Below are 27,281 nucleotides of genomic sequence, written 5' to 3' on the forward strand. Positions count from 1 at the left end.
TGTGATCCTGGAAGTCACTGAACCTAGTCTGTACCTAAAGTAACTGAGTCTCTAGAGATTATCCATTCATCTTTACAGCTGCCCAGCTGCATCAAAAGAAACTTCCTCATCAAGATCTTCCTAGTCCAATGAAATCATGAATCTGGTCCAAAAAAAAAATTTACTGGTCATCAGAGATGCCTGATGTACCTATATTTAAGGCTGCTGTATATAATCATGTTGCTTTATATATAAGAATTAATGTATGATAAAAACATTACCAATTGATTAGTTGAAGACATTCTGAATTAGCAGAAAACCTTACAGAGTTTTTTTTTTTAAACAAAAGATAAGTTTCATTAGTTTCTATTGCGTACATTAAGCAATGCTTGTTGCCTAGAAGAGGTCATGACCAGAAGATTTATTCCTCAAATCAGTGGGGTAGCAAAATGTTTGCATGCAAATAGGCATTAATTCTCTGAAGTACTTAAAACATTCTCTGGTTATCTGGTTTATAATATTAATTTATACTATCAATAAGAATTTTCAAAGGAGAGAGCCTACTATATTAAAAAAAGAAAGATTACAATTAACTCCAAACTGTAAATTTATTCTAAGACTTAGCTGATGCTCACCATTCCTACACCAACTTTACAATAACCACCTCCTCCGATTTTTACCAATATTTATACTGCTTTGTTCATTTATTTTTTTTCCTCATTATTGTGCATCTTCTTTTCCCAATGAATCTGTGAGCTACACTTTCTTTCAGAACTTCATCCCCACTGTATCTAACTCGGGTCTAGGCAAGGTGAGGGTACTTAATAATTATTTAACAGCAAACCAGTCCCAAGTTACCAAGGTGATGTTCATCTTACCAAGGAGCATAGAACTCCACCAAGATGATATCTGCATCATTCACTACTTCATCGAAGTTATCTTTAGTAAGCACCAGGGTGACTTCAGGTGGAGGAGTCCAGCTGGGTTGAGAAACCTCTTTGACTTTAGCAACAATGTCTGAAAGAATCCAGATGAGAATGATTAAATTTCTCAGTTACTTTCTTTGACACCACTGAAGAATCCCTTTGAGGAGAATAAATAGGTTCCATGTCACAGGAGTCTTAGAACCTTCTGAAAAGGACCAAAAAATGGGACTAGGAGATGGCAAACCTAAGGCCAGATATAACAGAAATATCTGCCTTAGAAAATGGCTATGTGAGGGGGCCAAAGGAATGAGACAAATCCCTTCTCAATGTGTTGTCTTTAAATTCCCTGGCTTTGTACTGCTTCCACTACTGACTACTTTTCCTACCCTCAGCCTCAGATCTGACTACTAACTTCCACACCTTATTTACTTTAGCCAATCAAAGCTTTTAGCCAAGAGCGTCATGTCCCTTGGGTTCTGTTAATTGCCCCTAAATGACCCTTAAATCACCTGCTTACATGGCCCCAGGAGGAATTTAACCACATTCCCTTAGGCCCAGAGATATCATACAGCCATATTTCTTAAATCTTTTTTTCTTCACATTTCTCATACGGACTTTTTAAATGGATGATTATACAACAAAGAACCAGGAAATCTGGTTCTGCTTCTGATAAGCTCCCTCCCAAGTTTGATGCCATGTGGCATAAAGGAATATATAAATGAAAGTCTGGACTTCCACACAGCTGTTTCAAGGAATACATTGTCTTATTCTTTGAGATGTGACTAGATGGGTGACCTAACAGATAATGTAGGACTTGGAATAAGGAAGATTAATTCAAATCCTACTTTGGACATTTATTTAACTTCTCTATCAGACTCAGTTTGCTCAACTTGTAAAAAGGGAATAACAGTACTTACTTTTCAGGGCTGTTGTGGGGACCAAATGAATTAAAGTATGTAAAGCACTTTGTAAACTTAAAGACTGATAAATATTAGCTATTATTATTACACATACTGGTGGACACAACCTCAATTCTACCTCCTTGTGTAAGGAGAGAGATGCCACAATTTTGGCCCACATCAGTTCTTAGGCTGAGGGGTTCCACTCACTATTCATCTTCTAGGCTTCAGTTTTCACAAATCCAAAAGATGAAAAAAGAGTAAGAATGAATCTAAAGATCTGAATTCCAGTCCCAAATGTGAATAGGTCAGTGGCCTCAGCCACTTTAGAAAATTATGAGGGAAACATTTTGTATACTTTATAGCTGAGGTGTCAAACTCTTCCCAGAAAAACTGCCTTGTGAAGCTCAAACAGATTAAAATAAAAGTGTGAAATGTTTAACAGAATAAACAAAAACATAGGTACTGTTTTATATAACTTTTACAATAGTTTTATTACAATGTTTTTTTTTTACAACTTTACACAATTAAAAAAATAAGTTAATTTGTGGTTTTCTTTCTTTCTTTCTTTTTAAGGGCAATTGGGGTTGTGACCTGCCTGAAGTCACACAGCTAGTAAATGTGTCAAGTGTCTGAGGCTGGATCTGAACTCAGGTCCTCCTGACTCCAGGGCCAGTGCTCTATTCACTGCCTAGCTGCCCCAATTTGTGGTTTTCTAAGTCAATATGCAGCCATTAGGGATCTGTTTGCTTTTGACTACATTGCTTTAAAAGCACTATACAAACTTGGGTTATTAAAAAAGAGAAACAAAGATTCCTAAGATAACATATAGTTCTAGGTCAACTAAAAGACCCTTGAAAGGGAAGGAGGAGGGGGTGGCTAGGCGGCACAGTGAATAGAGCACCAGCCCTGGAGTTGGGAGGACCTGAGTTCAAATTCAGCCTCAGACACTTAACACTTACTAGCCTTGTGACCTTGGGCAAGTCACTTAACCCCAACTGCCCTTCCTTCCCCCCTCAAAAAAAAAAAAAAAGAGAGAGAAGGGGCAGCCTGTGGCTCTAGATCCCTAAAATGGCTTCTCTCTAGCACTCAGCCAAACATCTCAGAGCACCCATCTATGAGCAAGGTCACGGACTTAGGCTCTAAGCAAACCAAATGAGCAGCTTACCATCTTCTGTTCTTGGGCCATCATAGTCCACTGCCTGCCCCTTCTTCAGGATTTTGATGGTGGGATAGCCTCCCACATCATACCGGCTTGCTAATGTAGATGCTGCTGTTGCATCAATTTTGGCAACAGGGATAGGAGGGTCATTTTCTTGAAGGGTCTTAGCTATTTTTTCATATACTGGAGCAAACTGCTTACAGTGACCGCACCTGGGAGATAAGATTTGGGGGGAATGAAAAAAAATATATAAATTTAAAGATTTCATCAAATAAAAAAACCTACAAAAGTAAGATCTTTAATACTATAATTGCAATTAAGTCAGGAATCTCAACTCTTTTTTGATTCACAAACTGGGCAAGAAGGATTTTCAAGGTTGCAGAAGTTCTTTCTGTGTGACCCTGAGAGAAAATTAACTGAACTATAAAAGCAGTTTAAAAAAAATACAGGAAAGAAGGGAGAGGAACACAGTTTGAACGCATGGTAGTCTCCTTCCCCAGTGCTTCCCAAGCAGGAGGTTCAGAAGGCGTAAGGAAGAAAATGGATTAGATGGTCCCTACGCTAGCCAACAGTTTTCACTGTTTATTGACTGAACAGTCAAGAATATTTAACAAGGGGGCAGCTAGATGGCTCAGTGTATAGAGCACCAGCCCTGGAGTCAGGAGGACCTGAGTTCAAATCTAGCCTCAGACACTTAACACAAAAACTAGCTGTGTGACCTTGAGCAAGTCACTTAATCCCAACTGCCCTACCTTCCCCCCTCCAAAAAAAAGAAAAAAAGGAATATTTAACAAGTCCCTTCTGTGGAGACACCACCATATTAGGAATTTTGAGATATTAAGTTTAGAGCAAATAAAGTCTCTGTTCTCATAGAGCAACCTTTTTTTTAAGGTTGTGGGCCCCTTGGCTTGTCTGGCGAAACTTATGCACGCCAACTCAGAATAATGTTTTTCTATGCATAAAAACAAGTACACTGGACTAAAAAGGACAGCAATTATGTTCAAATAGCTATCAAAATATTAAAAAAAACAAGTTCATGGACTACAGATTAAAAACCTGTCAAAGAATTTAAGACATGGTAAAGGTTAACATCTCAACAGTTAACTAAACATACAATATTACATAAGTATTATAGAATAGCAAAATTAAATTTATGTGAAGTCTAGGGGATAAAAGAGGCTTTGGGCCTGTAGTTTTAACCAAGTCTGTGGATAGATTTCACACTGCAAAGAGGGGGAAGGAAGAGTACAATCAACTTGAATGGAAAAATATTCTAATAACTGCACTTCAATATAACTTCACCTCTACAGAACCTATACAAGGTATCACTGCTTGCCAGGTTCTACCAGAACTCTCTTCCTTTCCAAAAGGACCAAGAACATTTAAAAAAATTAAATTATGTTGAATGTATCCTAATAAAATCTAACTCATCTAAAACATACCATTAAATACAGGGTTAGTAAGCAAAAGAAGCAGTGATCACAAAGTGCCAGTGTGGCTTCATCAATAATAAATATCTTTTTCTTTTGTGATAGGGTTACACTACTTCGGCAGGTCAAGTAAAGGCTATATTGCTTATCTAGATTTTGATAAAGGATTTGACAAAGTTTCTTATGTTAAGTCTTATGAAAAAGATGAGTTTTAGGTTAAATCATCAGATGCCAAGAATTTGGAATGATATTCACCTTTCTATTAGTAGGTTCTCTTGGATTTTGTTATTATACAGAAATATTCTTAATTTTTGATGGTTTATTTTGTAGCCTGCAATTCAGCTGAATCTATTGTCTCAATTAGCATCTTTGCTTATTCCCTAGAATTTTCTTTTACATTACATTACAGCATCAGCAAATTTTATTGCCTCTTTATCTTTACTTAAATTTCTTTCTCATCTTATTTGCTATTGCTAGCATTTCTAGAACTATATCAAATAACAGTGGCAGAGTGAGCACACTTGCTTTATCCCCATTTTTATTGGGAAAGACTCTAAAGCAATATGCATATGATACTTACTTTTTGGTTTTAGCTAAAGCAAAGGGTAAACATTAATTTTTTTGATGTCAACCAGAAAGTTGACCTCTAATGAAATATTTTAAAGTTCTATGCTTTTGGCCCTGTGCTGCTAATATTTTTATTGATGACTTGGATAAAGGAAAAGTTGGCAAGCTTATCAAACATCCCAATGACACAAAGCTGAGAAAAGGACAGCTACACACTGGATGACAGCTGACAAGTTAGAACCCTGAACCAAATCTAATAAGATGAAATGCAATAGGGACATATGTAATGTCTTACTAAGATTTTTAAAAGAAATCAACTTCGGGGGGCAGCTAGGTGGCACAGTGAATAGAGCCCTGGCCCTGGAGTCAGGAGGACCTGAGTTCAAATCCGGCCTCAGACACTTGACACACTCACTAGCTGTGTGACCTTGGGCAAGTCATTTAACCCCAATTACCTTGCCTTCCCCCCTCCAAAAATTTAAAATAAATAAATAAACTAGCCGTGTGACCTTAGGCAAGTTGCTTAACCCCAATTGCCCTCCAAAAAGCGCAAAAAAAAAAAAAAGAAAGAAATCAACTTCATAAATATAAAAGAAAGGACTAATGTGCACATGGGTGTTTTATATGGGACAACTTTCAAGTCATGTGTTTTGAATTGGAAATAGCTTCTTGATTAAAGATCTGAGAGTTTTACTGGCCTGTGAGATCAATGAGCTGTAGTGAAATAAGAACTAAGAAGGCTAAGGAAATCTTGGGTTGCATTAAGCAAGGGATCATATCCATGACTAGGGAAGAGCTGTTCCACTATATGCCATCCTAGACCTGTAGAGCAGGAATCAAACACTGCAGGCTGAACCAGATTAAAATAGAATTGGGAAATATTTAACTCAATAAATAAAAATACAATAAATAATACTATGTGATTTTCTAAATCAATATGTGGGCCCTCATCTGGTGACCTCCATACCACCGACCTAGAGGACAGTACTCAGTTCTGAATGTCACACTTTAGGGATGGCAACAAGTTGGAGAGTATCCAGAGGAGGGTGACTAGACAGGATTTGTCCTATGAAAGTCATATGAAGGCACTGGGGGGATTTAGCCTGGAAAAGAAAAATCTCAAATAGGGCTGGAGGACATGGTATGTGTCTTCCAAGTGTCTGAAGGACTGTCATGTAGAAAAACTTCTATTGCCTGGCTTCAGAAGGCAAAGCTAAGATCCACGGGTGAAAGCGGCAGAGGCACAAAGTAGGTCTGAGGGACTCTCAGAAATTACCCCCTCACTCAGTCATAGGCTCAGCTAGACACCCTCTAAGGTCCCTTCCAGCTTTGATATGCCTTGATTTCCACTTTAGAGGAGAAATATTTTTATCTGTAGGGTAAATTATTAGAAAATGTATAGATTGGATTAGACAAAATAAAAGGATTATGCATGACAAAAAGCGATGTTTCCAAAATAAAAAAGGAGATCTAGATGGAAATTATGTGTAATTAAAGACTTGACATTCAGTATCTATATGGAACTGACAGAAATTCAAGGGCAATATTTATTTTCCAAAGTAGAAATGGCCTTGAATACATTTCCAAGAAAAAATGAAATTTTTGATAACCACCTAGAAAAAGTTAATTAATCTTGTTAACAATGAACTGACTACTGGGACTAAATATTTTAAGGCTACTAAAGGGGAAAAGGCTCTACATATATGAAAAAAACCACATGCATGACTAGGAACTGGGAAGTGGCAGAATAAATTATAGTGTGGAAATATTGTTGTGTTATAAGACGACCAATGCTTAATAGGAATGTATATGTAGAGCCTATATAGGATTACAAGTTGTCTTCGAAAGAGGGAGGGGAGAGGGAGAAAATTTAAAACTTATGGAAGTGAATGCTGAAAACTAAAAATAAATTAGCTTATTTTTTAAAAAAGACAACCCGGGCGAAGAATACAGATACTAATGCTTAAAGTCTTTCTCATACACCTATCTCTTGTCCTTTTAATTTTCTCTCTAGAAAAAATCTCATCCTTTCAATTTCCAGTCTGGTTCATAGCTTTCTTACTTCACACCTAAATTGTCATAATGACCTACTTCAGTCTCCAGCACCTTCCTTCTTCAATCCATTGTTTACATGGATTTGAACTACTCTGCTGAAAAAACTTTCAGTGACCTCTCAGTGCCCAGTGAATAAAATGTATGTCCTAATTTAGTCTGGCATTTACAATCCAGCTTCACCTTATATTTCCAGGTTTATTTCTGTTTTACTCCCTAAGTAACAAGTATTTACTTACTCCTCCCCACTAACTACACACCCAATTTAAGGGCAAAAAGAAGGGGGAAAATCCCCTTCTAATAAATGTATAGTTAAGAAAAACAAACTCCCATATTGCCCATGTCCAAAAATGCACATCTTATTCTGCATCTGAAATCTATTACTTCTCTGTCAGGAGGTAATTAATACATGGTTCATCTTAAGTCCTCTTTTCCAGGCTTATTCTACATGTCTTTCTCATTAATGCTCCAGCTAAACTGCTCTGATTCCCTGATCTAGTCCTACCCTCAGGCATCTTAGAATAGGCTTCCCAACATCTTTTTCTATTAAAATCTATTCCAAGCTCTAACTTACATGGCCCTTCTTCCACAAAGCTTTCTCCAATTCCCTGCTCTTCCAAACTAGAGATTTTATTTCCTTTTGATATATCAGTCATGCGCGTTAGGTGGTGTCTATGAAGCTGCTTTTAATTTATATTAGACTTATTAGTCTATATCTCTACTCCTAACAGACTTTAAACTCCTTGAGTGCAGGGATGATGTCATTGTTCACCTCTGTATTCACAGCACCGAGCTCCATGAAAAGCACAGCATAAAATTAAAATATTTTAAAATGTTGGTTAAATAAAAATGTTTACACTTTCCTCCAAAGGGCTCAAGAGACCTTGGTAAGTCTGAAAAGAAACATAAGGTCTGAAGTCAATAAGTATGGACAATGGACAGAAGAAACTTGTTAGAGCTAGCAGAATTAAAAATAAATACTATAATGAAGTGATCTATAGCCTTCCAGAGACATAAAATGCAACCTAAGATACTTAAGAAATGATATTCATGAGTTGTTAAGACTAAAAAATTCACAGCTCTTTAGCCAATGTGATGACCCTCCAAAACTGGGTAGGTGTATCCTTGGACAACAGGCTACAGTATATACAGTATACTCATGTAATGCCAAAGTATACTAACCACGGAGCATAGAATTCCAGCAATACAGTGTCTTTGTCAGCCACAAAGGTGTCAAAGTTGTCGTCATTCAGGACTAGGACCCCATTGTCTTCTTTCACTTCAGAATCATCTTCATCTTCATCATAATCTTCCTCCTCCTCCTCTTCTTCATCAATGGCATCATCTTTAATAAAAGAACCTAGAAAATAAAACCGCATACATTTTAGGAAAATTACCTAATATATTACAAATTTAAAGATTAGCAATTTTAAAGAGTCACTAGTCACTAGTCTAACAGATTCTAAGGAAAAACAACAAGAGAACCAAAAAAAAAAATCATTTTTATTAAGTGTATATACTATGTTTCAATTTCAGGAGAATCTGAAAAAAGAAGGCAACACCAAGCATTTAATCTCTGCTTTTTAATCCAGGCATTTTTTTTTTTTTGCTTTTTGGAGAGCAATTGGGGTTAAGTGACTTGCCCAAAGCCACACGGCTAGTGTGTCAAGTGTCTGAGGCCACATTTGAACTCAGGTCCTCCTGACTCCAGGGCTGGTGCTCTATTCACAGCGCCACCTTGCTGCCCCTCAGGCATTTTTTTTTTAAATTTAAGAAACTGGATTTTGTTTCTCATAACAAGTGGAAAAAAGAGATTTACAAATCTTTAAGGGAAAACTTTGAGCTCAGATGTAGACTTTTTCACTCAAAGAAGCATGCCTAAATTTGGTACCTCAGTGATCTTTATAGTCTTGATCATTAATCTGCAAAGCCAATTAATTTCGGTGGCCACTGCAGGCCCACATGCCTTCACTTTTGTTCTATCAGCAAATAATGTTTTTTTTTTTTTTCTGAGAGAATTAGTAACACTATTGAAGGAGTGGAAGGTACATGGGTGCAGGAATCAGAAAAACCTGGTTTTTACCTAACTATGGACTCAGCATATCCAGCCATGCCCTTGGGAAAGTTACTTAACCTTAGGCTCAGGTTCCTTAGCCGTCAAATAGGGATAACACCCATTGCCCAGTTTAACACAGAGTTAAGAGGCTCACCCACATCTTCTTGGCTTCAAGGTCTGCTTTCTAGACACTTCATCATACTATCTACCCCCTCCCCTTGAAAAATATTAATGAAAGTGCATTCTCTTTTTGTTATAACAAAAGGGTATACAAAGGACAAAAATTCTGATTTGCTTTAAATTAACTGGGCTACATAAGCATGAGGAACCCTAAAAAGTAAGAGCATTACCAGGTTAGTTAAAAGCCACATAAAGAAGTCAGAGGTATTAGAAGAATTAAAGGAGATATCCCTGTTAATATCTGCCACAAGAGTGTTTGGGAAGATAAGATTTTGTTTCTGTGAGTTTCATCCTATTAGGAGCCACACATTCCTTCCAAAATTATCAGTGGACTTCACAGAACCTCTGGGCCAGAATGTGCCATTAACTGTCAGAAGAAACAGTTTTTCAACTTATGAAGTGTTATTTAAAATAAATGCATTGACTATTTGTGCTCAGGCAAAATGCAAAAATATAGAGCAAACAAGAGGCTGAGAAAGTAGAACATTAGGTATTATTCTTAAATGGACCCATCCTTCCAAATACACCTTAGGCTCCACAGACAAATGAAACCAGGTTGAATTTACACTGTTATAAATTAAACTTGACAACGTTTAGTTTTTTGGTTGTTTTGGTTTTTTGTTTTTAACAGGAATACTCTGAAGAGCAAAGAATACCACATGCAGTACCAAAGAGCAACATGTTCTCAAATCAAGTGTCTTATTTCTGTATTCCGAAATCCAATACAAACTTCAAACGATACACCTTTGGAGCACACTGGGGAAAACTAACTTAAGAGACACCAACGCAGACTGGCCTAAAGAGATGGACACCACACTGGCCAGAAGACCTGGCTTTAAGTCTCACCTTTGATACACATTCCCTTTATGGTCCTGGGCAAGTCACTCAACCTCTCAATGTCCCTGACAATTCTCAAGGACAGAGAGTACAGAGGTGACAATCTACACTGGCAGAGGAAGCTTTCTTATTAGGAGTCAATAAATTCACACACAAAAAAGAAAATAATAGCAAAATCTGTGTAAGTACACAGAGAAAAAAACTAGAAACTGACAGAACATATATTAATATGTCAAAATTTACTTAAAGTCATCTTTATTAAAAAAAGCAAATTATAAGTTTATATGTGATTTTATTCACATACAAAATATTAACATTCACTTAGTAAATCTAGGCAAGACACTTGAGATCTTCACCACCTTCTTTAGTAAAACGTGGATAATCATAGTACATGTGTCACAGAGCTGTATTCTGTGACTGCTTTATCTACAGGAGAATGGATTTGGATTTTATATTTCTGTTAACTGTCAATACAGGAAAGCTTGAAACTGCACAATGGTTTTTGGGACACCCTGTATCTCTGGAAGACCAGATCCTTATCAAAGATTCTGACAAGATTCCCAGAGGACTAGATATCTTCTTATCTTATAAGGCTGCATTAATCTTATTCATGCAAAAGCTTTATGGTTTTGTGCAATCAAAATTATTTATCTTGTTCAATCATTGTCATTCCCGGATGGATTAAAAATCTGCCCTCAAGATGTTGTCAAAGGTTAACAAATGATTTGGTTCTTTTCAGGTCCTGAATTTGTTTTTAAATAAATGGTAAGAACTTTAGCATTCTAGTCACACATACATTTTGAATTTTGGTATATGGCCTAAATTATTGGTCTAAACCTAACTTCTGCCAGATTATTTTCCAGTGTTCCCAGAAATTGTCTATGGACATTGAGTACTTTCCTGTGAAATCCACATTTTTGTTTATTGAACCTGAGCTTTAAAATTCAATTATTTTGGATTCCTCCTTGTCTGTTCTACTGATCCAGTTTTTTTTTTTAATCAGTACCAAATGACTTTGATGACTGTTTTATACTACAATTTGAAATCTAGAAGTGCCATTTCCTCCCTTCATTTATAAGCCACATACAGAAGTCAGAGTTATCAAAAGAATTAAAGGCGATATCCTTGCTAATATCTGCCACAAGAATGTTTGGGAAGATAAGATTTCATTTCTGCGAGTTTCATCCTATGAGGAGCCACACATTTCCTTCCAAAATTATCGGAGGACTTCACAGAACCTCGGGGCCAGAATGTGACATAACTGTCAGAAGGAACAGTTTTTCAACTTATGAAAGTGTTATTTAAAATAAATTCACTGACTATCTGTGCTTAATAACTCTTTCCCTTGATATCTTAGATTTTTTTCCTTCAAATGAATTTTTTTATAATTTTGTATAGCTTTATAAGGTATCACCTTGATTTGACTGGCACAGCACTAAACCTGTAAAATTAATTTCATTAGCATTGTCGTTTTTATTTAAGTAGCAGAGCCCAGCTGTGAGGACTAAATATTTCTCCAGTTATTCAAGTTGCTCTTTATTTCCTTAAAGAAGGCTTTGTAACTGCATCCAACTGCATCCATGCAGGTTATTATGAGTGCTTTGGTAGGCTGACTTCCAGATATTTCATGCATTTTACAAGTTACTCTTGCTATTACAGAGTCCTTGATTTTGTTATTCCAACTTTAGAATCATTCTGGACTCCCTCCTCTATCTCACCCCACATAGCCAATTACAGTCACTGACACTTCAACCTTCACACAACATCCCTCCACTCACACAACTACAACCTTAGTTCATACCTCTTGCTTAGAAAATTACAAGGATCCTGATAGGTAAGATCTCCCTGCCTCAAGTCTTTTCTTGCTCCAGTCCAGCCTACATGCTTGCTACCAAAGAAATGTTCTTTAAGCAATGATCAAATCATGTCATTAGTCTATTCAAACTCTACCAGGCTCCAAACACTTCTAGGATACAACAAAAACTTCTCTTTATTTTTTAAAGCCCTACACAGCCTAGCCCAAACTTATCTTTCCAGTCAAAATGGATTTATTTCTATTCACTACACAGGGCAGTCTATTTCCTGCCTCTGTTCCTCTGTACCAGCTGCCCCACATTCCTGGGTCACATTCTCTTGTTTATCTCTTTGAGGCCTAGGGTCCCTCATTTCAGGCACCAATCTTACGTAGAAAGCCCTTCCTAGATCCTTCTGACTGCTGGTGCCCTCCTGCCCAAATTACTTTCTAGTTATCTGTGTTTATGCATTTTATAATACTATACTATATGTGTGTATATATGTACTCATCTCCCATATTAGAATGGAAACTCCTCCAAAGTAAGAAGTTTTTCTGTGTGCACTTAGTATCTCCCTCCCCCCACTTAGCACAGTGCTGAGTATAGGCAATTAATACTTGCTGATCAATATAGAAATGCTGTAGATTTTTATGATTTTGTAGTGAGAAACAAATGAGAACATTGAAAAGAAAAACTATAATAATGGGTAGCATTTTTTTTTTTTGCCTTTTCAATGGGGGAAGGAAGAGAATTTGAAACTAAAAATTAAAAAAATTTTAAAATAAAATTTAAAAACCATAGAAATGGATTATTTTTTGTTTCTGTTGAAATAATGAATTCCAAAAAGAAAAAAAGTAGTCATTTGCCAATCAGAGGAGCCCTTCTAATACATCTATTAACATAATTCTAGTTTCCTCACCCATGAGGATTAAATTATATGATCTCTAATATCCTGAGAATTGGGCAGCTAGGTGGCACAATGAATAATACAGTATTGAACTTGGAGTTGGGAAGAACTGAATTCAAATATGTATTAGCTGTAAGATCTTGAATGTCTTATTACTTCTTTCTACTTCAGTTTCCTCATCTGTGAAATGGGAATAACAGTACCTAACCCCCAGGGTTGTAGTGAGGATCAAATGAGATAATATGTGTAAAAAGCTCCTTGAAAACCTTAAAGCACTATATAAATGTCTGCTACAATTATTCATTTAAGAATGAATTCACACCAAAAACGAATGCAGCTAAAACGAGAAGGGAAACAATTGAGGGGAGGGAATCTTTGCAGCAAGTTTCTCTATTAAAAGATTTTATTTCCTACATATAAAGAATTAATTCAGATTTATAAGAATAAGAACCATTCTCCAACTGATAAATGGTCAAAGGATATGATCGGATGATTTTCAAAAGGAAGAGATCCAAGTTATGAAAAGCTATATTAAAAATACTCCAAATCCCTAATAATGAAAGAAACACAAATTAAAGCAACTCTTGAGTTTCTACTTCACAACCAACAGACTGACAAAGCTGACAAAAAAAGAAAATGACAAATGCTGAAGGGACTTCAGGAAAACAGACACATGGATGCACTGATGGACTTAACTATTCTAACAATTACCCGCTCTGGAATGCAATTTAGAACTAGGTCCATAAAAAGTCACTAAACTGGGTGACCTTTGGAGTCAATGATCCCACTCATTAGAAGAAGTCAAAGAGAGAAAAGCACCCATATATGTACAAAAATATTTATAAGCAGCTCTTTTTGTAGTGCCAAAGAATTGGAAACTAAAGTACTGCCCATAAAATATAGGGTGTGGATGAACAAATAATGGGACATAAATGTAATGCAATATCATCATGCCATTAGAAAAGATGAAAGAGATTATTTCAGGGAAATCTGGGAAAATCTATATCAATGGATACTGAGTGAAGTAAGCAGAATCACAATATATCCAACACTACAAAAATTCTCAAAGACTTTGGAAAAGAATTAAGAAAGATGTGAACTTTAAAAGACACTAAATTCTGAATTCCAATCAACACAATGACTGAACAAGGTTCCATCTTACCAATGAAGTATGTTGCTTCACCTCCCCAAATGAAAGGCAATGGATACAAGATGCAGAATGACACATGGATTTTTGAATTAAGAATATGGAAATTTGTTACTAGGATTTTGTCTTTTTTCCTTTTTTGAGGGAGGATGAAGTGAGAGAGAAAATAAGGACTTGTTAAGTGGGGAAAAATTTAATTTGGGGTCCATCTGAGAAGTGGGGAAAAAAAAGAGAAGGGGTGGAGCCAAGATGGCAAAGAGAAAAGCAGAAATATTAAACGCATCTTTTTCAGATGATGCAATAAAAGTTATATGTAATAAAGGGCGATGGAAACATGGACTAAAAATTAATTGGAAACTATACAATCTAATCCTAAAAAATGAGTGGGTCAAAACAACAAATCATTGAAACAATTAATTTCATCAAAGAGAATGACAATAATGAGACAATATACCAAAATTTATGACATGTAGCCAAAATGGTACTTAGGGGAAATTTTATATGTCTAAATGCTTACATTAATTAAACAGAGAAAAACAAATCAATGAACTGGGCATGTAATTGAAAAAGATAGAAAAAGAACATATTAAAAATCCCCAATTAAACACCAAATTAGAAATTCTGAAAATCAAAGGAGAGATTAATAAAATTTAAAGTAAGAAAACTATTGAACTAATAAATAAAACTAAGAGCTGGTTTTATGAAAAAATAAAATAAACCTTTGGTTAATTTGATTTAAAAAAAAGAAGAAAACCAAATTACCAGTATAAAATTAAGGGTAAATAAGGGTAAAGTCACCACAAATGAAGAGGAAATTAAAGCAATAATTAGGAGCTATTTTGCCCAACAGTATGCCAATTAATTTGACAATCTAAGCAAAATAAATATTTACAAAAATATAAACTGCCCAAATTAGAAGAAGAGGAGATAAAATACTTAAATGACCCTATTAAAAAAAAAAAAAGAGGAACTAAACAAGCCATCAATGAACACCCTAAGAAAAACTCTCCAGGGTCAGATGGATTAAAAAGTGAATTCTACCAAATATTTAAAGAACAATTAATTGTAATACTCCATAAACTATGAAGGAGTCCTACCAAATTCCTTTTATGTCACAAATATGGTACTGATACCTAAATCAGAAAGAGCCAAAACAGAAAAAGAAAATTATAGCCCAATTTCTCTAATTAATACTGATGCAAAAATTTTAAGCAAAATATTAGTGTAAGATTACAGCAATTTATCACCAAGATAATAAACTATGACCAGGTGGGATTTATACCAGGAATGCAGGGTTGGCTTAATATTAGGAAACTATTAGCATAATTCATCATATTAATAACAAAACCAACAGAAATTATGATTATCTCAACAGATGCAGAAAAAGCTTTTAACAAAATACATATCCATTCCTATTAAGAACACTAGAGAGACTAAGAATAAATGGAACTTTCTTTAAAATTATAAGTAGTATCTATCTAAAACCATCTGTATGCATTATCTGTAATGGGCATAAGATAAAAGCATTTCCAATAAGATCAGCGTGAAACAAATGCCCATTATCACCATTATTCAATACTGTTCTAAAAATGTTAGCTTTAGGGCGGCCAGGTAGCACAGCTAATAAGAGCAGCGGCTCCAATGTTGAGAAGACCTGGAGATCGAATCCCGGGCTCAGACACTTAGCACCCACCCAGAAACACCTGGCCGTGTAACCTTGAGCAAGTTACTTAACCCTGATTGCTTAAAAAAAAAAAAAAAAGGAAATTGACAGAATTAGACTAGGCAGTGGGGAAACAAAACTACCTCTTTGCAAATGAAATGATAGAGAATCCTAGAGCATCAACTAACAAAACTACTTTAAAATAATTAACATAAAATAAACTCATATAAATAATCAGCAATTCTAACAAACCAACAAAGCCCAACAGAAAGAAATAGGAAAATTCCATCTAAAATAACTGTAGACAATATAAAATATTTGGAAGTCTACTTTCCAAGACAAATCCAGGAAATACATAAACACAATTACCAAACATTTCACTATATGTGTGAAGTCAAATCTAAACAACTGGAAAAATATCAACTGCTCATGGGTATGCCAAGTTAACTTAATAAAAATGACAATTCTACCTAAATTAATTTACTTATTCAATGCCATACCAAACTACCAAAAATTTATTTTACAGAGTTAGAAAAATAAGAAAATTTATCTCGAAGAACAAAAGGTCAAGAATATCAAAGGAATTAATTTTTTTTAAATGCAAAGGAAGGTAAACCTGGATGTACCAGACCTAAAACTATATTATAAAGCAGCAATCATCAAAAACTATTTGGTACTGGCTAAGAAATAGAGAGGTGGATCAGTGGAACAGATTAGGTAAACAAGACACAGGAGTACATGAATATAGTAATCTGTTTGACAAATCCAAAGATTCAAGCTTCTGGGATAAAAACTCATTATTTTACAAAAACTGCTGGGAAAACTGGAAACTAGTATGGAAGAAACTAAGCACAGATCGTACATCAGCATATACCAAGATAAGGTCAAAATGGGTACCTGATTTAGACATAAAGGATGATACCATAAGCAAATTAGGAGAACAAGGAATAGTTTACCTATTAGATCTATGGAGAAGAGAAGAATTTATGACCAAACAAGAGATAGTGAACATCATGAAATGCAAAATGGTTAATTTTGATTACATTAAATTAAAAGGTTTTCGCACAAACAAAACCAATGCAACCAAGATTAGAAGAAAAGCAGAAAGATGGGAAATAATTTTTTAACACTGTTTCTGATAAAGGTCTCATTTCTCAAATATAGAGAGAATAGAGCCAAGTTTCTAAGACTTACAAGTCATTTCCCAACTGATAATGGTCAAAGGATATGAACAGGAAGTCTTCAGATGAAGAAATCAAAGCTATCTACAGTCATATGAAACAATACTCTAAATCATTATTGATTAGAGAAATGCATATTAAAACAACACCCTATCTCTCCTTATCCATTAGTTCTTCCACACTTACTGAATCTGTTATTTACCTTTGGAGCTAGGGCCTCCCATCTCTTAATCCCTCCTTTACAAAATAGATCTTGTTGGGTTTTTTTTAATAATATTTTTTCCAATTATATATAAAGATAACCTTAACATTCTTTTTTTTAAATTTTGAGCGCCAAATTCTCTCCTTCCCTCTCTCTTCCTCCTGCCCCCAGACAGCAAGCAATTTGACATAGGCAGAATCATATAAGACATCTTTCTTTCCTTATTAGTCATATCATGAAAGAAAACAGTCCAAAAAATAATAATGTGAAAAAAGTGTGCTTCAATCTGCAGTCTAACTCCATCAGTACTTTCTCTGGAGGTAGAAAGCATTTTTCATCATTAGTGCCTACTTTCCCAATCAACGACCTGAATAACATGCTCACAGATTGCTGAAGTTCCTGAATCACTCTTCCTCTCTGCTTTCTTCCCTCCTGCTTCCAAACCACAGAACATCATTGGAGAAAGACCCACAATGGTATAGACTGGCTTGTGTTTTTCAGTATGATGTATTCCTTCCTACTGCTGATTAATTAAAAAACAAACAAAATACAGCCCTCTTTGTTATTTCCCCAGTAAGCAACTTTTTCTAAGTTCTATCTATGTTCAGGTTACCAAGCCCAACTTCCCCACTCCTGACAGATAATCTCACAACCTACTCTGATAAAAGGTTTTGGAGAATGTCTGGTAGCAATCAATAACATTTACTAAGCACCCACTCATATGCCAAGCACTATGATACATACTGGGGATATAAAAAGGGCGAAAAGACAGTCCTGCCCTTAAGAAACTTGAACACTACGACTTGGAGTTAGGAGATCTGGGTTTAAAACTTGGTGCCAGTACTACTGCTTGTGTAACCAAGTCTTATCTTTAATTTCTTCATTGTAAAAGAGAGATAATACTTGCAATACTTACTTCATAGGTTGTTATGAGAAGAAAGTTTTGTAAACATTAAAGCACTTTATAAATGGGTATTATTGACTTCCTTTACCTCTTTCTTTGTTTTCCTTCTTTCCTATAGCCTTAAAGGGAGATATTCCTTCTCCCTTGGGGGGAGTGAGAAGTGGAGCAGTGGGCAGAGGCAAACCTAAAGTCAGGAAAACCCAAGCTCAAATCTAGACTCACACAGTTGGGAAGTAACTTAATTTGTTTGCCTCAGTTTCCTCTTCTGTAAAATGGAAATAATAATAGCATCTACCTCACAAGGTTATGAGAATCAAATGAGGATAACATTTGTGAAGTGCGTAGCATAGTAATTGGCATATAGTAGGTATTATATTAATGCTAGCTATCATTATTACTAAGCTAATACAAACCATATCGTATGTATGTATCGGTGTACATATGTATGTCTATATTTATTTATTCTTTTCCTTCCAAACATACCAAAGTCCATTCTATCTTCCAAAAAGACAACTCACAACCTGGAATATGTTCTTTCCTAAGTCAGACCAATTCTTTAGAACACAGCTCAAGTCCTAATTCTTTTCTTCCTTCTCTCATTACTCCAGTTCTTGGTGGCTGTTCTTCCACTGGAATATAGCACCTACCATCTAAACCACAGTTTGCTAATAATGATACAAAATATATTGCTTGTGTACCCTTTCCACAGAACACTTAAACTTTGAACAGCAGATTCACAAGCATGTCTTAATTTCACATCACGATACCATGCTGGGTCTAAAAGAGCTTCACAGAAGAATTAGTTAAACCAATAAAAGTTAAAAAGGAATTGGCTTTTTATTTTTGTATTTAAAGGAAGATCCCCAAAAAAGTGCTTACCTGGAGCCAGAACTTACACCTCTGAATTAAGGGCTGCTTATCAACTCCCTCACAATGGTTGACAATGGTGCCTTCTAACAAAGAAGACCTCCAAAACAGGACTGGGAAGGGCTACAAACAAGGATACTGTCAAGGATCCAATGGCAAAATGGTCTTCAGACAACAGCAGGATGGGCTTGAATCCATGCTTTGGGGGAACAATTAGCTCCATGAGGGCTCAGGGCAGCTGGCAGTTCCACAGTCAGATCAACTCCAGGATGGGGAAAAGTCCTGGTAAGATGACTCTTTTTAGTTTCTAACCCCTGAGGTCAGAGGTAGAGAGAATACCAATCATATTGAAAACTAGAAGTTTATATTCCAGAAAATTTTAAGCATAAAAGTTTCCAGGGGGTGTTCCTGCAAGAAGGGCGCAGAGATAGGGAACAGGCAGCTTGTGTAAACAGAGGTAAGCAACACTCCCTAAAGAGACAGTAAATTCCCTAAGATCAGAAAACCAATTCCTATACTTTAACAGAGGCTATACCACAATCAAGAAGCAACTTGTTGAGTTCTACACTGTTTTCCCAGTGAAACATTATTCTTTCTCTCAACTTTGATCCCTCATCTATAAACCCAACGAACCATAGTAGGTCTTTTTAGAATGTAAATCTGTTTAGGATTAATTAATATATTCAGATTTACAGACCTGTCAGCTTTAAAAAGCACTTTTTTCACAACAACCATAAAACAGGTGTTGTATTAGCCCTGTGTGACAAGTGAAGAAACAGATTTAGGGGTCTTTTTGGAGTAGATAATCATTCTAAAATCAATTCTCAAAAATGATTCCAAATTATTTCAATCTATTTCCCAGATTATACTTCCATTTGTGAGATGAATGCAATGTTGTCTTTCCTTACAGAAATGCCTGAAAATTTAAATTCAAACACATAAAAGAAACTGTTGGCTTGGATAAAGCTGAATATTCTCTAGTTCATTCTTTTTGCTTTTTTTTTTTTGGAGGGCAATTGGGGTTAAATGACTTGCCCAAGCTCACACGTAAGTATTAAGTGTCTGAGGCCTCATTTGAACTCAGGTCCTCCTTGATTCCAAGGCCCATGCTCTATTCACTGCGCCTCTCTAGTTCATTCTTAGGCCAAATGCAAATCAGGTATTACTCATAACTACGAAAAGTTCAGTTTCATGTAGAATATCACCTATTTTAAGATCAGGGAGGAGTGTTATGTTTTTCCTTCTGTATCCTCTGTGCCTAGCTAGCTCCTTTCAGATAAATAGTAGGTGCCTAAAAAATGTTTGCTTAGACATCAATTTTTTGGCTGCTAAAGGTACCACTTCAAGAAAAAAAAGTACTTAATGTTCTCTTGGCACTTTCAAGACCTATGCATTTTTAAGAATAAATTAAATATCAAATAAAACAGTATTTGTCCAACTTTAACAAGGTCTTGGGTTTTTTCCCCTTTACTATTTGTCTAGCAGAATAAAAAAAAAGTCCCCAGTGATAGTTATCTTCTAATCTAAGACATTTAATATGTAACTTTTCTTTTTGCTTTTTGGAGGCGATTAGGGTTAAGTAACTTGCCCAAAGTCATGTTTTGTGTAGTGTCTGAAACCAGATCCAAACTCAGGTCCTCCTGACTCTGAGGCCAGCGCTCTAGTCACTGCACCACCTAGCCACCCCTAATATGTAACTTTGAACACAGTATAAAGCAGAAATCTGGTGATTATATTTGGGGCATTTAGATATCTGGACCTCAAGATACATCAGATGTTTAAAAATAAAGTTTAAAGGGAAAATAAACACTTTACTCTAACCTGGTTGGTGGAAAGGAGATCTAGGAAAAAGAAAGCATTTAAAAAAAATTCCCTGAAACTGGAGTTTGAAAAACTACTTTCTGAAATGGGGTGGTTCAAGATAAGTAGTAAGAGACTAAGTTAACACTGAGCAGGTATTCTTACCCTGGGGTCTGTGAACTTGAAAAAAATTTTCGAATAACTTTCAATACAACTGGCTTTCTTATTTTATGGTATGTACTTATAAAACTTATTCTGAGTTAGGGTCCACAGGCTTCACCTGTCACCAAGAAATCATAGGAGTCCACTACACTAAGTTTAAGATGAACCTTTGCTGCTCTAGTCTAGAGTGAACCTGAGAACCACCCAAAAGTTAACTCTATTAATTTCCTCTACTAAAATTTAGATCATAAGGATTAAGTGAAAGTAGACTAATCTGAGTTACCTCTTTCATAGAGACCCTGTATGTTGTATGACCCTAATTTCTGCAAAGGCAGAGAATTGTTTCTGGCGTTTGGACACTTAATTTGTCAAATGTAAAAAAGTAAATTAAACTATCTCGATAGGGTAGTCAGACATACTCAGACCATCTGCATTATTTGCTTACCCCACTAGCCACCAGGCCCATAGGGACTATGAGATGGTCCATATAGGGCTAAGCTAACTTTCCTAAAAATGCAACTTAAAATCTCACAAAGATGATACCCATCTCTTAAGCTTAAAAAAGTATCATGTAATTCAACGCTTAAAAAGTCCATTTTGAGATCATTTTCAATCTAGACAAAGACTACCTTGAGTCTGTGATCAAGATAGCTCTATGTCTGAAAGAGAGTGAAGTACACAATTCCACTATACAGCTATAATAGTGAGTAGAATGCTTGGATTTTTATTTGCACTGCAGCAACTTCCACTGGGGAGTTTTAGATTGAAAAGGTTTCTCAGAGTGCTGATAAAAGATTTTGATTTTACCTAACAATTATTATGAAAAGCAATACTTGTGTTCTTACATTTATACAATGCTTCTATTAGAAAAAGTACTTTCACATGTCTGTCTTATGCAACTAATAGATCTCTAATTACCTTCCTTCCAAAAAAAAAAAACCAAACAAACTAGTCTCTCCAATTCTCACTTTAAACTAAGAGCCGCGGGTTAACCATTCGCACCTCTAACACAATTACAAGATAAAAAATAATTCTCATTTCTTTCCCGTTAACCTTTCTCGAGTTAGCAATTCCTGCTTCGCTTGTCCCGCTTTCCCTCGCTGATGCTCTTTAAAACACCCTGGCTTTTTAACACAGCGATCCCCTCCCTCTCTCTGCAAAAGAAATCTTGTCAGCTTCTCGGGGAACGAAGGAATTTGGGACTCCAGCAGGGGCACGGACTGGGACAGAGCAGGCAAGAAGAACAAGGGATGGGAATTTCTTCCAAGTTTAATGTCCCTTGTGCCTGCAGCAAAAGGGGTGGGGGGGCGCAGCAGCTCCGGAGAGAAGGAAAATGTCCGAATCTTTCTTCCCAGCCTCTTAAGGGATCAGTTAGTTACTCCATCTTCCACAGTTAAAACGCCTGAAAGTCTTAGGGTGCCTCCTCCTTCCCTGGTCGGCCCCAAGATCCACAGAGGTAGAAAGGTGGGGTCAGAGGCCACGGTTGGGAAAGAAGGGAGGCTGTAGCTCCCGACAAACATCTCCCTTCCCCTCAATACCAAGCTGGGCGCAGCTCGGAATTGACTCCAAGGAACCGTCGCTCACCTGGGTTCCAACCCACCCCCTTGGACGAGGCCCCGTCCCACGCAACAGGGCTGGCAGGCCTCGGGTCCCCGCCGCAAACTCACCCTCACCCGCTTCATGGGCGCTCGCCAGCACCAACAGCTGGGCCAGTCCCAAGAGGAGGACCAGCAGGCAGGGTTTGCGGAGCCTCATTGGGGAAGCTGCTGCCAACCGGCCCAGATGCGGTCACTTCTCCTGACTGCTCCTCCTTCTCGCTCTCTTTCTGGCTCTGCAGCTTCTGGCTCTAGCTCCCAGCGCTCAGGCGCGCCTCCGCCTCTCCCCTGCCCTACTGGAGTGATAAAAGCGTGGAGGAGAAAGAGAAAAAGCCTCTAGGAAGTTCTCCTCGGGGATTGGCCAGCAGGGGAAGGAAGCTCCGGCAGCTCAGCCAATCCCAGCCGAGCGTCCGTTGAAACGGCGCGTGGTGAAGTCCTTTTAAAAGGTCCACGCCCACCTTTTCCCCTCCCTTCAGTTCAGCCACTCGTAGGAGCCAACCCCGCAACTCCACGAATCCGCTAGATCAGCACTTGCGCCACCGCTTTAAAGAGTCGCCTTCGGGGTTTCCTTCCTTCCTCTCCCCGCCCCTCGGGCCCAACTCCTTTTCCTGTTTTGTACACGCCCCTCCCCTTGTCTCCATCCCAGGGCGAAACGAGGGTATTTAAAAGCCCCGAGCCTGCTCTGAGGTGCCTCTCTCTGATTGGCTGCCTGGTGGCTACCAATCAGCGGCTGCCACTCGGTTCTCTTCGAGAGTCCGCGAGGAGGAGTGAGGAGAGAACAAAGCGGGACTAGGGGCGCTGGGGGTGGGGTGACGGCGGCGAGCGGCGAAGGCTGTTGCTTCCGCTTGCCCCAGGCCGTTCAGCTCGCGCCGCGCGGGACTAGGCTACTCCTCAGGTGGCCATTGGCCAGACTGGGGGGCAGGGCTGGGGGCCGGGCTGCCGGATCGCGGGGCTTCCCAGCCTGAGGCCTGGCCCTATGCGCGAATAACGCGTGTACGCGCTCCAGGATCCGCTGATCTTGCAGCCTTCCTGCGTTCGGCCTCGCGGCAAAGCCGTGGGGAGATGGCCGGATAGCTCACCCCAGAGGCATTAGGGAAATGAAACCGCGGGCGCGAGCGACCTTTAGAGCGGCTTCGATGTCGCAAAGTGGGCATTCCTTTTACCTTCTGCTACGGAAGAAAGGGGTTTTTTAATTACCTACCGTGGTGGAGGGGAGAGGGCTGACCCTGGGCCGGAGGAAGGCTTCGTAGAGGTGAAGATGTGGCGGAGAAGAGCCAGCCGTAGAGAATTTCAGAAATAACCAAGCCCACTTTGGTCCAGCCACGCGCACGTGGCTTCTAGGGAGTTACCCGCCCCCAGGGCAGACTAGTTTGGCAACTAACTAGTGGTTTAAACTCCTTTATAGAAAGACTGCAGAAACGTTATCCAGAATTTCATAGTTAGGTTAGTGCCATGAATTCCGTGAGAGCTGGGACTTGGGGGTGGGTTGAGTGTGTGTATGTGTGAGTTTTTTGGTCTTTCTTTGTATCCCCAGCACTTAATGCAGGGCCTAGCAAATAGTAACTGGAGCTCAATAGATGCTAGCATGTATTAGCCGAAGGAATGTGCCAGTGAGGATTCTTGACCTTAAGGAGCTGTGTAACGCAGCAATGCTAAGAACTGTATTACGAACAAATAATGCCATTTTGTGCCAAGTACTAAGTAAGAGGAAGGAAATAAACAGCGTTGGCCTCTAGAATTAGAGATTCCGACCTGAGGTATTTGTGCGACTTTAGCCTATTTTGATGAATCTCCTTTGGAGAATTTTCAGCTGTAGTTTTCAGTGCAAGTGGTGGGAGATAGTTAACTTTCTAAATATAGGTTATTTTTTTTCCCTCCTTGGAGGAAATTTAAACTTTAGTCATCTTAATATTTCATCAGGGAAGATCAGTATAAGGGGTGGAACTTGTACTATTCCCTGAAGATTCCCAGATCCCAGAGAATTCAGAGCTGGTACGGATTTTGGAGAAAGATCTGGTCCAGACACCTTATTTAAGGGATGAAGAAACTGGTACCCAGAAAGATTAATTGGCTTGTCCAAAGTTAGGCAATAACAACCAAAATTTTTGAACCCTGATCCTCTGACTCCAATGCTAAGTCTTAGGACAGCCTGAAAATGCCACCAACTAGGGTCATAATACTATAGAATATGGCACATGACTGAAAAAGCAATCTTGGTGGAGAGAAGTCCATATGACCTTAAGGCAGCATTTGAAGTTTTCATTTTTGGACCAGAATATCAAGTCTCTGGAGGGAACCTAAAGACAGCTAAGAAAGCAATCAACAGATGTTTATTGAGCACCAATAGTGGTTAAAGAATTATGCTAGATGCTGGGGAAGGAATACTAAGATGAATCAAGTGCAGCCTCTGGCCGAGGAGAGTTGATCGAACACAAAGTGATCGAGACACAAAGTGCTGTAGTTGTTAAAAGGATGAAGAGGGGCAGGAGGGCTGTCTCAGGGAAAAGTGTCAAGGAGGAAGTAAGATTTAGAGGGGGGCAGGGAACAGCATTTTAAGGAGGACAAGAGCAAGGCATATTTCCAGGGGTATAAGAGACCAGTATGGAGCAAAGGGTATATGGGAATGAGGATTTTTTTTTTTTTGAAAAGCTGAAAAATAGCTTGAGATGAAAGTTGAGGAGTTAGGATTTTATTTGGTATCACTGGGAGTGAAGTGATGAAATCAGTCTTTAAGGAAGATAAAACTGCTGATGGTGTTCGTTGTAGTACAGGCAAAAAGGACTATAAACAGGAAAACTATATGTAGCTATTTAATTTGTCCCTGTATGAAGTGATATAAGGCTTAAACAAAATAGCACAATGGGAATTGAAAGGAAATGGAAGATTCATGAGACACTGCCAAGGAAGAATGACAGTACTTGTTAATTGGCTATGAGAAGGGAAAGATGTCAGATACATTGTGGGAGGAATGTTCTATCAAGTGTTACTCTTTAAAGAATAAACTTTAATAAGATTCCCTCTTCCTCTCCCCTCCCTTTCCTTCCCTATGATGACTTGTGAACCATATAAAGCCATCTTTAAATAGTGTGAAGTTATGAAATGTTTCCCTCTATTTTATCTGTTTTTGCCAAGAGAAGTAGAGGAATTATTCCAGTATAAGTCACAATACTGTTAGAGAGGGCAAGCCATTGGAACCCTGGGAGGCCTTCAGCTATCTAACCAGCTCCAAGAAGTCTTAGTCTGCTAAAAAAAAATAAATAGGATGTGTTAAATTCCTGGTACACATAGCTGACTTAGAGAAGACTGAGGAAGTAAATGGACTAAATTCTGAAAAACAAGAATTAGTGGGTGATAGAGGAACCTTTGGAAAAAAAAATAGTATGGTCACAGAACTTCAAAATTAGTGTCATCTTAGACAAGTTTTGTAGGAAGGCTGAGCATTATCATACACATACCTTAGACCAGGGGTTAGCCTTTTTTATGTCATGGACCCTTTTTACAATGTGGTAAGATCTTCCCAGAATGTTTTTAAACAAATAGAATTGCAAAGGAAACAAATGATATTGAAATAGTTAAATTTCTTAAAAAATTTCTTTGTCTCAAGGTTAAGAAAGCCCCCCCCCCCAGACTTTAGGGAAGCAGATTTCAAAAATTCAGAGAAATTATAGACTTGATATGATCCTACGGACTAGAGATGATGGCTCTAAAAGAATGACGTCTCAGGGATGGCTAGGTGGCTCAGTGAATAGAGCACTGGCCCGGGAGTCTGGAGGATCAGAGTTCAAATCCAGCCTCAGACACTTAACACTTACTAGCCGTTCGACCTTGGGCAAGTCGCTTAACCCCAATTGCTCTCCAAAAAGCAAAAAAATAAAAGAATGATGTCTCCACAAAATACAATGTAGCCAGAAACTGAGGAAGTTAGGAAAGAAGGGAGAGCAACATCTCAAACAAGTACAACACAACACTCTATTTCTATAGGGAACTCTGATTAAATCGTGTTTTAAAATGTAAAAAAGCAGCTGGTATCCACAGTTAAGAACAGTTATGAGTAACATAATTAAGAGTGCTTCCTTATAGCCCTGACAAATTAGGGGGTGTACCAGTACGATTTTTCCCATTTTTTCAGATAGGGAAACTAAAGAGAATTTGACTTGTCTCATAGCTCATAAGTGTGAGAACCTGGACTTGACCCTTTCCACTATATGATGCTTCCTTATCAGTAATGTGTTTTGCAGTGTATTTGCTTACTTGATCTTCACAACTCATTTTATAGAAGAGGAAACTGAGGCTCAAAAAAGACTGACTTATCCAAAATTACACAGCTACTGAGTGATAACCAGAACTTAAAAAACTCTGGCTTTCTGACTCCTAAGTATAAGCTCATCTCTCCACATTGTTGTGGAAGACACAGCAAGTACCCCCAGGATGGGTTGAATTTTATATATTTCAATTAGAGTAAGGTGCAAAAAAATACAAATATAGGGGAGTATATCAAGTACTTAACTATGTGCCAGGCATATAGCATGTTTCTTTAAAAGTTACTGCTTTTCACTTCCCTTTCTTTGCAAAGGCAGGGACTTGTATACATTACTTTTGCTAAACTTTTTTTCCCCTTTTTTGGGCAGTGAAGAAGGAAGGAATATAATGGGAAATGTAGATGATGTAAAAACAGAATAGCAATTAAAAGGCACTTTAAAAAACGGCCTTTATCCAGCTCCAATTCTGGAATCATCTTAGAACTTTTTCAGGCCTCCTAGTCCCATGTCTTAAGAGATGAATTAATTGGAAGAATCATAGCATTGAGAAGGACCTGAAAAGCCTCTATAACTCTTCTATAACCTTCCCTATAACCTTCAGCCTTTACTCAAAAGCCTCGAATGAGGGGGTGCTCATTCCATTCTTGGATATCTCTAATTGTTAAGTTTTTCCCTTACAACAGATTAAAGCACCCTTCTACAACTTCTACTCA

At 37.8% G+C, this 27,281-nt stretch overlaps 1 protein-coding gene across 2 annotated transcripts in view; it reads right to left on the reverse strand.

The window, feature by feature from the left end:
* Positions 1 to 22,685, reverse strand: part of LOC138156595 (protein disulfide-isomerase A4-like) — a 38,683-nt gene extending 15,998 nt beyond the window's left edge. The window contains exons 1-4 of one of the 2 annotated variants that reach the window (XM_069081989.1): positions 22,388 to 22,685; positions 8,198 to 8,375; positions 2,973 to 3,178; positions 858 to 996 (exon numbers count right to left, since the gene is read on the reverse strand). In XM_069081989.1, the coding sequence (XP_068938090.1) occupies positions 858 to 996; positions 2,973 to 3,178; positions 8,198 to 8,375; positions 22,388 to 22,469 (605 nt within the window). In that variant the 5' untranslated portion in view covers positions 22,470 to 22,685. Of the gene's footprint in view, positions 1 to 857; positions 997 to 2,972; positions 3,179 to 8,197; positions 8,376 to 22,381 lie in introns of both variants that reach the window. The other variant, XM_069081981.1, reaches the window with a different exon arrangement.
* Positions 22,686 to 27,281: the final 4,596 nt, after the last annotated feature.

This window comes from Petaurus breviceps, unplaced genomic scaffold (genome assembly GCF_028583685.1).
Source record: "Petaurus breviceps papuanus isolate PSGF00001 unplaced genomic scaffold, PetGlider_PUasm1.0 110, whole genome shotgun sequence".
In the NCBI taxonomy this organism is placed as follows: domain Eukaryota; kingdom Metazoa; phylum Chordata; class Mammalia; order Diprotodontia; family Petauridae; genus Petaurus; species Petaurus breviceps.